This window comes from Motacilla alba, chromosome Z, assembly GCF_015832195.1.
Source record: "Motacilla alba alba isolate MOTALB_02 chromosome Z, Motacilla_alba_V1.0_pri, whole genome shotgun sequence".
NCBI lineage: Eukaryota > Metazoa > Chordata > Aves > Passeriformes > Motacillidae > Motacilla > Motacilla alba.
Window position 1 is genome coordinate 33,110,363 of NC_052046.1, and position 10,667 is coordinate 33,121,029.

Below are 10,667 nucleotides of genomic sequence, written 5' to 3' on the forward strand. Positions count from 1 at the left end.
AAAAATAATTAACCTTTTATTATCAGCATGCAGTGCATGTGTTGCATTGTAACACAATTTCATTTGTCCAATTTGTTAGAAATCTAAGCTTTTCTGTTCCTGTAGTGGCAGTTTGTTCATTGTAGCATATAGGTGGCCATTTAGGACATTTCATAACAGTTCATAACAGCTTTGGACAAGTGGTTTGTTTGTTCCATTTAAATGTAAAGATGTAGAAGAAAAGTAAATAGTCTATATTTTTAAGTTTTCCTCTTGAGAATGTAGAAGTAGTAAATTTGAGAAATTAGATTCCACTATATTGAAACACACAGGACTAAAGAAAACACTATATCCTTTTCTTTCCCCCTTGTGCCCAGTTAAACCTCCATCCTTTTAACCAGTCTCTTTGCCCTTATTTGTCATTCAATTCCAGCTGCCGAGAGCAGTTAACACCCAGGCTCTGAGTGGAGCAGGAATATTGAGAATGGTGAACAAGGCTGCCGACGCTGTCAACAAAATGACAATCAAGATGAATGAATCGGATGCAGTAAGAGCTGATTTTTCGGCTTGAATAATGAGATGAATTAATGAGCCTCAACAATTGCATTTTAAAGCTGTAGAAGTAGAAAATGGGTTATTAATTTCCTTATCGGCTTGAATTCTTAGCTGTATCAGTTGACCACCCTGGAAGTACCTGGATAATTTGCTTCTTTAGAACCAGAAATGTTTTTTGTAATCTAATTTGTAATGCTTGACTCTTTCATCTTTTGTTAGTGGTTTGAAGAAAAACAGCAGCAATTTGAGAATCTGGATCAGCAGCTTAGGAAGCTTCATGCCAGTGTTGAAGCATTAGTCTGCCACAGAAAAGGTAACTTTACTTTTACATGAACCTTAGGAAATGGAGATGAGACAAGAGCTCAGCATGTCAGAACTCTTAACTAAAATAGTTACACAACATATTTACTGCAAAAATTTTCTACTTGTATCTTCTACTTTAAACTGCTCTTGTATTTTGGTACACCTGCCTTTAATTTTAAATTTAACCAGGGTATCTGTCATTCCTAGTGTCACTGTAATGATCTAGCATATTTTTTTTTCCTTGCACAGTTTCAGTATCACACCTAGCAACTGATTCTCCTACAGTAGACATCCGTAAATTTATCTTTAGGTCTCATGGCAAGAGTAATTTCTTTCTGAACAAAAGTGGCTACATAAATCCATTTAAACATCTTTTAGTTCAGTATTGGTCTGTTAACTGAGTTTAAATGCTTACACAGGAATTTCTTATTCTTAATTTAGTCTGCATAATCATATACCCTCGAACTACTGTTAAGGTAAACTTTTCTGGGAAGATAAATAGTCACAGAATATCAGCGTTTTGTTTGCTGATTTTAGATAGAAGCAAAACCTGTAAGCTTATATTTTAATAACATGTGCTGCTCTTTGTCAGAGATGGATTTCTATCGATTATTTAAAAAAACCAAACATAATAAAAACCAAACCAGACAAAACCCTAATCAAACCACAATTATGAATTTGTAGCTCAAGAAGACCATAAGTGTGCTTTCTGACGATATTACAATATGTTAAAATATGGTGTCACCTTGGAGTGTTTCCAAAAGTAAATGAAAATGTTGTAAGTTGCTTTCTCATAATTCCAATCAAGAGTTACTCTCTGCAGTAAGAATATCTTTAGCCACCTATCCTCAAGGCTATGGAGTATTTAAGAAGTAATGGAAAATGGAAATCTTTATTTACGGTTGATTTGACACCTTATAGATTTGAAGAAATGTTGGATCATTGGGTTTTTTCTAAGAGTTGTGTTCAAATTGTAAAGGTTTTAAATATCTGAAGACAGCGTCCTTCTGCAATCACTTCTGGTGTTCTGATGGTTCTGCAGGGGCAGCAAAATTGTAAACTGATCTCAAGTAATTTGGACCAAACGTTTGTTCAAAGGTCCTTCATGGAACTAAACTTTGTACAGGATTACTTACATGGGATTTGAGACAATTGCACCAGTATTTGTTAATAAATAAGCTCAAAACTTCACTCTACAGATACTGATGATATGTGAGCTTTGGTTGTTTTTTATTTTAAGGTATATCAGAATGTGACAATACATTACAGTATGCACACATAAAAGTTATTTAAAGTCAGTAAACAGCCCAACAGAAATAAATTCCACTCATGGGAGTAGTGATTTTGTGAAAGCCTTTTGTTTCTATGCTGAACTGAATGGAAAATAAGTACTGTAAACCTGTTAAAATTGTTCTGAAAATTTGCTCTGTAGGTGAATTTGCTTTTGTTTTGTCGGTTTGCGTTTTCTCTGAAGTAGGCAATTGGATAATACTGGAGTGACTTTTTCTTTTCATATCTTTTGCTGAACAGACATTAAGCATGACATTAACAGACTTGGCAAAGCATTTACTGAGAGTTTTTTTACACAGGAGTCTTTCTCCTAAATGTGGTTTCATTGTAATGTCTTAATCTTAACGAGATCTTTACCTTCATTTCAGTTGGTGAAGTTAAACCTCTGCTCCACTGATTTATGCTGCAGAGTAATGTAATAAATTAACTAAATCATGCTGAACATTACTCCTGTGTTTCAGAGCTTTCAGCCAACACCGCTGCCTTTGCTAAAAGTGCTGCCATGTTAGGTAACTCGGAGGACCACACTGCTCTGTCTAGAGCTTTGTCTCAGCTTGCAGAGGTTGAAGAGAAGATAGATCAGTTGCATCAAGAACAAGCTTTTGCTGATTTCTATGTGTTCTCAGAACTGCTTGGTGATTACATTCGTCTGATTGCTGCAGTAAAAGTGAGTACTACTAGGAAAAATACTGAATTAGCATTTAAAGTCCCATTCCTCAGCCTATAGGTTTAGGGCAAATGAATGTGTGCATTTGCTCCTGTAACACAATTAAGTTTTTGCCTGATGTTCTCACAGGGTAAAGTGAAAGCATTCATGAGTTATTCCAATGATAAAAATGGCTGTGATCAAAGATATGAATGAAGTGGTTAGATCCAGAAAAAAATGCAAATCTACTTTGAGCAGTACTGATTGTGTACAGTATTTGGGGATACTGTACTCTGTGTCTAAGCATACAGCACCTGTTTATTTCAGATTACTCACTGTTACAGAAAGCATACATAAATATGGAAGAATATAATTTGGTATTCTATATTTAGTAGATAGCCAGTAGTGTCTTTAAATAAGAAAAAAATTCAATTTGTGGATCTATATCTCATTAAAGAAAATACTCAATTTAAGTGTAAGCTATGCTGTACAGCATGATTAGGTTTAGACATGAGAACAGATATCTGTGATTTTTTTCCAGAATTACCTTTGAACTTACTAAGTTGTTGGAAGTACATATTTTTCTTTTGACTTTTTTTTTCTGGTATGTGTACTTCACTTCTGGTGCCTTAGTCCATTGCTAACATAAATGTGTTGCTGAAAATGCATGTAATACATATGCATGAACAGTTTGCTAGTATCTGCAGTTAGACAATTGTCTGCATGATAGAGCACTTCATAGTGGTTGTTTTGGTAGTGCTTTGATAAAATGAGAGGCATAAAATGATTTGGAGCACTGAAGTGTCTGCTTTGAAAAGGGTTCTTGAACAACCTGTCATTTGTGGAAGGTATTGAACTGTGCAAGCATGATGTCAAGTGAAATGCAATACATGGCAGACACACTAAGGTTTTTTTGAGTATACTACTTGTTTCAGCTTTATCCTAGAATTATTTTTTTCCTACTGGGAATTTAGATAGGCCTAACAATTCCAGTTGTTCAATAAGTTTGTCTATTCTTACAGGGTGTGTTTGACCATCGAATGAAATGCTGGCAGAAGTGGCAAGATGCTCAGGTCACTTTACAAAAAAAACGTGAAGCTGAAGCAAAGCTCCAACTAGCCAACAAACCTGATAAATTACAGCAAGCTAAAGATGAGATAAAAGAGGTAATGTTGTCAAACATTATTTTGGAGGTCAGACTTTCTGCATTGGCTCATTCATTCTGCATTAATCCTGCTTTATATCATTTTTGTTTACAAATCACTTACTTGCTGTTTCCCATATTTACTGAAAATTTTAAAAGGAGTTTACTTAAAACACTAAATGTGTGCAATTTTACTAATTGTAAGATCTGTAAGATAGTTAGTACTGTCTCTACAGAGTCTGGGAGATGGGTGGGAGGGAACATGGACAAGTTAATGCTTTTAACTGCTAACAGCTCACTTGGATAGGCAGAGGAGCATTTCTTGGTTTCTAAAGCTAAGACGACTTGGGTAAATCCAGCAAAGACAACTAATAGAGAGCTATTCCCATGTTTTGCTTAAATATGCAGCTTTTCTACCCATATATATGTGCATGTATATATGGTGTGATTTCAGTAAAAATAAATCTAACATGTTGAAGTGTCATAATTTATACACTTTTTCTATCATGCTTCACTAAGGAAATTGAAGAGGTAGGACAACTTAATTATTTAACACTAATGCATTCTGAGTATGCTCTAGTGCTCTCCCATTAAATAATGGAAGAATGTTATCGCAGATTTCAAGCTCTTTTACACAGTTGCTTTGTTTGGCTTCCTCATTGGTCACTAACCACATGCTCCTTTGTTCTTTTTGCCCTTTGATAATATTTCACTACAGTATTTAAAGTACACATTAACTTGATTTTCTTTTCCTTAAAGGAGTCCTTTGTTTACTGAGAAAACTTAAAATTACTCTTGTGTGACCACATTCTTGTTGATTGCCTCTACTGATGTTGCCATGCACAATGAATTTCCTGATTACTGGTAGTAGTGGGAAATAGTGGTCCTTTCCCAATCCCAATATTAAAGCAATTGCTTTCTTCTCAAGGAATTATTTTTCCTGCATTATTGGATAACTAGAGAACATTTTTAGTAAACCCACAGTTTAAGTGTGCCTGTTGAAAATTCTCACTGCCACGTGTTCAGAGTTGCTGAATTCTGTTATAGTGGAACCCCTGGCAGAGGAATTGCAAAGTGGAAGCCTGAGCAGCTTTAGCATCATCCATGACTTGGTTGTTTTTTGTGGATAAAGGGACAATGGACGGTCCTAGAGATATCTTATTGAATGAGAAAATTCTCCTTGTCAGACACTATAAAATTGCAAACTGTTACCCAATGATAATTCACATAGGACCTGGGCATGATGAAACTGAAATGTTGAATTCATTAAGCCTGTAGAAGCTTTCACAGAAATCTCAGGCACCTCTGTTTGATGTGATAGGAAGGTATGGGCAGTCCTAATCTACTTTTCGGTAGCTGTGTTTTATACTATTTCAGTTACTAAAATAACTGTTCAGGCGTATCTTCCATGAAGAAGATACTATTATGACTTGCTAAAAAGCTTCATAATATATATCTAAAAGGGCAGTCAGGGAACTGTGAATAGATATATACTAAAAATATAAATATGGAGGTGTTTATTGGAACATAGATGATGTTTATCTCATACCACAGTAGAAACTTGACTCTGCATCACAAAATTCTTTTGTGAAATAAGTAGCACCAGGAGATTGCTTACAACAAGATGGTACATTGAAGCATGTTGCTTCCCTGCTGCTTTTTTCTGATGAAGATAAATGTTACTGAATGTATTTGTTCTCAGTTAATATGTTGAGATGAACAGATACAGTTACAGTTCAAAGACCTGCTCGCTGCTGTGGGGCTCTCCGTTTATCTACACAACTAACTTAATTTTAACAATGTAATAGGTGTGTAAAAGCAGTTACAGGGCCGTGTAGATGCTGATGATCCCTTCTTGTCTAGCTGGATTCTTTTCACAGAAACTATGAGAAACCTATATTACATGGTGTCATGTATTATATATGGTGTCATATACTGTTACACAACTGCAATGTTCCAAATATTGTGTAACCCCATAAGAAACATCTCTTCCTCTGAATTTTCCTCTAGTGATCACCTTACTTGTGGTAACGTTTCTAGTCCAGCTTTCTGTGAAAACAGTTGCCACTGAAAAAGAAGGCTTATGCTTTGGAAAGCAGATAAACACATCCTCAGAGGCTTGTCATTTGCAACAGAAATATGATAGCGATAATCAAATACTTGACCAGAGGCAGAGATGAGGGTTTACTCATCTCTTCTGGAATTAGGGAAGTATGGGGAACTAACTTGAGACTCTTCCAAGCTTGACTGGACAGGTTTAGGTTCCTTTGTATGAAGTTTGTAAAGGGAATAGTAAGTAAAGCCTTTGAGATCAATTTTGTTTTCTAAAGAATATTTTTTAAAATGTTGTTAAATGTTCTTAATAGCAGTACTAAGATATTTTTACATTTTATCTACAGATAGCATTGTCTTAAAGATACCTTTGTTGTAACTGATCTGATGACATCCTATAATGCAAATCTGAAATTGTTATTTTAAGATTTTCTTTTAAATAGGCCAAAACAATGAAATAGGTCCTTTTAGCTCTTAAGTGACTATCACTGTGCTAAAAAAATTACAGGTAGACTGAATAGACAACACAAAATCTTACCTCTGTATGTCTTTCCTTTGCCAGTGGGAGACAAAAGTTCAGCAAGGGGAGAAAGATTTTGAACAGATCTCCAAAACCATTCGCAAGGAAGTGGGAAGATTTGAGGCATGTATAATATTTTCCAAGTAAATGACAGTTCTACTGTACAGAATATTGACATTACAAATAAAATTTGTTAAGAAGTTAATATGCCATAATTTGTTTATTAACAGAAGGAACGAGTGAAAGACTTTAAAACTGTTATTGTCGAGTACTTAGAGTCATTAGTGCAAACACAACAGCAGGTAAGATAAATTTTAAGGTTTGTACAAGTTAATAAACAATACATTCTGTATTAGGTTAGTTAGAAAAATATGGGCTTTAAGCACAGCTGTTTCTAAAACATTAAGAGCTACTAGTCTGTACTGTATTGATGAATAACATGATGATTGCAGTTTCCTAGTCCATGCAGAACTGTAATTCAAGGAAGCAATGGATAAGTTCCCTTAGGGATATGGGCAAGCAGAGGGTCTTGTTATCTTCTCAAACTGAATTAGTACTTTTACTTAGAGATTGGAGTGAATTGTAATTGGTATGTACTTACACTTACTGAAGAGACTTGGATTCTTAAATGTTTATTGCTCTTTTTAAAAAGTAAATAATATTATTGAATATTGGAAAGCATTAAAACAGTTTTCAGTGTCTGAGAAGTAGTTCTTGTTACTAGAAAAAGTCCAGGCTTTTTCTTCTGCTCGTGGCAGGAATAGAACCCTCCAGCTTTGTTTAATTTAAAAAACCTGAAAAAAACAGTATCTTTAGTGGTAGGAATAAGTGACTGATCTTTAAAAAAAATCTGTATCATTTTATTCTATAGCATTGTGTTCAACATGTGGCAACATATCTATAGTTATGAGCAGATTTGTTTATTTATTACTTGTGTTTTTTCTTGCACTATGTAAAAATATTAATGAATATTTTACCTACATTCTTACTTTGTCTCATGGAGGCAAGTTTACTGCAAGAGGAGAGAGGTGTGCATTGTGGTTTTCAACATTTGGTCCCTAATGAGTGATTTTCCCTTCTCTTCAAGCTAATAAAATACTGGGAGGCATTCCTACCTGAAGCCAAAGCCATTGCCTAAAAGAAGAATATTCCAAATGACAAGACACTCTGGATGTTTGTCCTGGATAAAACTAAATTCCACAGTGAAATCACTTTAAATCATCCAAATAAACCACTATATATTTTATGAATTAACATGTGGCTTTTTTTTATATACCACAGCATTTTATTAACAAGCTGCATGTCCTGACCCTCTTTGAAGTGGACTGTGGCATGATGTTCTGCAATACATTGCTGAATTGAACACTATTGTGTCTTAATACTTGCACTAAAATGTGCACTGCAAGGCCAGAAAGCTGATATTTTTGTTCTCTACAACACAATGTTCTGTAGTATGTTTACCTGATCTTTATGAAACAAATTTAATTGCATTGATTGATGTTCACTTAAACATTCCTGTACAAAATCATGTTTTTGTGATTACAATAATAAAGGGATTTACCTTGTGAAACATGAAACACTCTGTGCTGGTGTCTCTCGATACTTTCTGGTGTTCTTAGGAGTACTGTCTAGAAAAAATTTAGATGTATCCAGGGCAAACCCAACATTTCACAAAGAGTGCTGGAGAAGGTATTAAAGATGCACAAACAGTTATCCATGGTAAACTGTTCTGTTTTTTAATTCTGAATCTCTACATTACTTTTCACTTGAAGTTATCGCTGCCTTGGCAAAGTCTACTGTGTTAGTACTCATAGGGTCAAAGACATGCTTGGGCAACAGACAGATGTAAACTGAAATCTTCTTCAAATTTTTACAAAGCTTCTGCAGAATTAAAATCACCTGCATGGTCAAATACTGATGTGTTACTGGACTGACACACTGCATCAGTTGTATTCAGTGGTCTCAGGATACAAAAATTAAAAAAAAAAATCTTGCAGTAATTCTGGTAATACCTAAGGAAGAAAAGGGAGTAATTCAGCTGAGTGCTTGATAGTTGTAAGAGCTCGTATTCTGTTTGGATTTTCTTCAGTAGAAAATATATTTGAAGGGACTGGTTATGCCTTTTGCAAGAAACAGAGCATGTAAACATTTTTCTGAAATACACAATATTCACCTAAGATGTGTTGTCCTGTCATTTTAATGACATACTGAGCTTGTTCATATATTAGTATTAATGTTAACAAATTTTAGGCAAATATTAATGACATAAAAAAGCAAGAGAAGCTGTTGCTTTCAGCTAATCATAAGACTGAGGGATAAACCCATGAATTTGTATAGTTTGGGGTCAAATATGAAAGCACATAATACCATTTCTGAACAGAATGGAAACCTCCATTCAACTGGAAGGTCATACTCTATGACAAAGTTAGTGTAAACTTGACAGGTTTACACAGTTAGTGTAAACTTGTTAGTGTTTGCTATTGTTTCTTTACATACCTCTCTTAACTAAGTGTTTTGAGGAGTTTTCAAGTAAACTAGAACACAAAAACCCTCACCAAAATTTATCAAGCCTAAATCAAGCTTCTTTTTTAAATTGTTAAATGCCAAAGCCTTAAGTGAATAATACCGTATGCATCAGTGTTTGTTCAGTCATTGATGTTAAAATTGCCTTTTGAAAAGCTCAAATATGCAGGAGATTTATGATGAAGTAACTGATCTAGGCATAATCCTCTGTAAAGTGTTACAAGGTACTTAATGTTGGCTAACTTGCTGCTAATTAAAATTGACCAACAGCTCAGTATTAAACTTCAGATATATACTGCTCACACTGAAATTGATATTTCCAGAGCTAAAAGACTCAGTTTGGACATCCCGAGGTCAAAATGGGTTAACATATCCTTTCACAATCTTTTTTCTATTTTCTTTATTTAGTTTTGCTTTTTTTCTATAAGTGCCCAGCTTTCTTAGCTCTTGATTTCTTTTTGCTTCTATCAGGGTTAGAATTCATTTGAATGATGGATCACTTTTCTTCTCTTGTGACAAAAGAACGAGAAAGTCTGCTAGCAAGGATTAGTGTGGCCATCCATACCACTCAAGTGAAAACAAGAGTGAGTTGTGCAAGTATTTTCTCAAAACCAGAAGCCTTTTGGGGAACAAAAGGATAATGGCATTTCTGGAGTTCACTGTCACACAGGGTTGGCTGCTAATACAAAAGATTCTAGGGGGTTTTTTTGCATCACAAGGTTAGCTTGAGCAGAATATCCAGATCATCTGTTACATTTGGCTAGCATAAAACTCTTGGTGTTTCAAGAAGCCGTTAAGTGATCCCAAGATTGGCTCAATTGGCTGAGAGTGTCAAGGCTCTGGGTTCAAGTCCCAGATGGGTGATTCATTTAAGAGTTGGACTTCAAGATCTTTGTGGGTCCCTTTCAACTCAGAATGTCCTGTGATCTGGAAATTTATTTTGTTTTTCTTCCCCTGCATTGTGAAGATTGGAGATTTGGTTACTGTCTTTCCTCGTGTGATTAACATCCATATTAGTAGAAAAATTTCTCAACCCAAGGGAATGGAGGTATTACTGAACTCTTTCCTTTGTGGACCTCACTACTCAGTATTGTACTTAAGTGTGTATTTCATTAAAACTACATGCCAGTGTACTGCTGAAGAATCACTAGCATAAGGAAAATGTAAATGTTTGCAAAATTATAAACTGCATTTGGAATACTGTATGAAAGACAAGGTGCTACTGAATTCTAGTTTACCTTTTAGGTTAAAATAGAATGCAGATATTTGCAACAAATTCTTCTATTCATCATGGCCATGGTCCTTTTAAAATTAAATATAAATGACATAAAGTGGCTCAAATAGAAGACATTGTTATTTTTTTCTTAAGCTGATGTTCAGTGTACAGTAAGTCTGTAATTCTTTCATCACTGTCTCTTTTAAAACAGAATATTCCGCTTCCCTATCAATTATTCCTTCTTCTACCTCTCCTAAGTTATTTCCCTCTCAAAGCCTCATATGGGAGTTTGTTTCAGCATCTGTGGAGTTCATGCCCCAAATATGTCAGTTTCTTTCAAATTGTGGAGATGAGCTGCTGGCTAGTAGGTCCTGTACATTTAAGAGAACAGGCACTATCCACTAAAATTATGTGTACAGTGAAATGATTGTCTCAAGGA

The 10,667-nt window shown here is 35.0% G+C and overlaps 1 protein-coding gene across 3 annotated transcripts in view; it reads left to right on the plus strand.

Moving 5' to 3' along the window:
• Nucleotides 1-8,066, plus strand: part of SNX2 (sorting nexin 2) — a 28,748-nt gene extending 20,682 nt beyond the window's left edge. For 2 of the 3 annotated variants that reach the window (XM_038124316.1, XM_038124318.1), the window contains exons 9-16: nt 413-526; nt 754-847; nt 2,589-2,794; nt 3,796-3,939; nt 4,437-4,448; nt 6,532-6,612; nt 6,720-6,791; nt 7,577-8,066. In XM_038124316.1, the coding sequence (XP_037980244.1) occupies nt 413-526; nt 754-847; nt 2,589-2,794; nt 3,796-3,939; nt 4,437-4,448; nt 6,532-6,612; nt 6,720-6,791; nt 7,577-7,627 (774 nt within the window). In that variant the 3' untranslated portion in view covers nt 7,628-8,066. The remainder of the gene's footprint in view (nt 1-412; nt 527-753; nt 848-2,588; nt 2,795-3,795; nt 3,940-4,436; nt 4,449-6,531; nt 6,613-6,719; nt 6,792-7,576) is intronic. The other variant, XM_038124317.1, reaches the window with a different exon arrangement.
• The last annotated feature ends 2,601 nt before the right edge of the window (nt 8,067-10,667 follow it).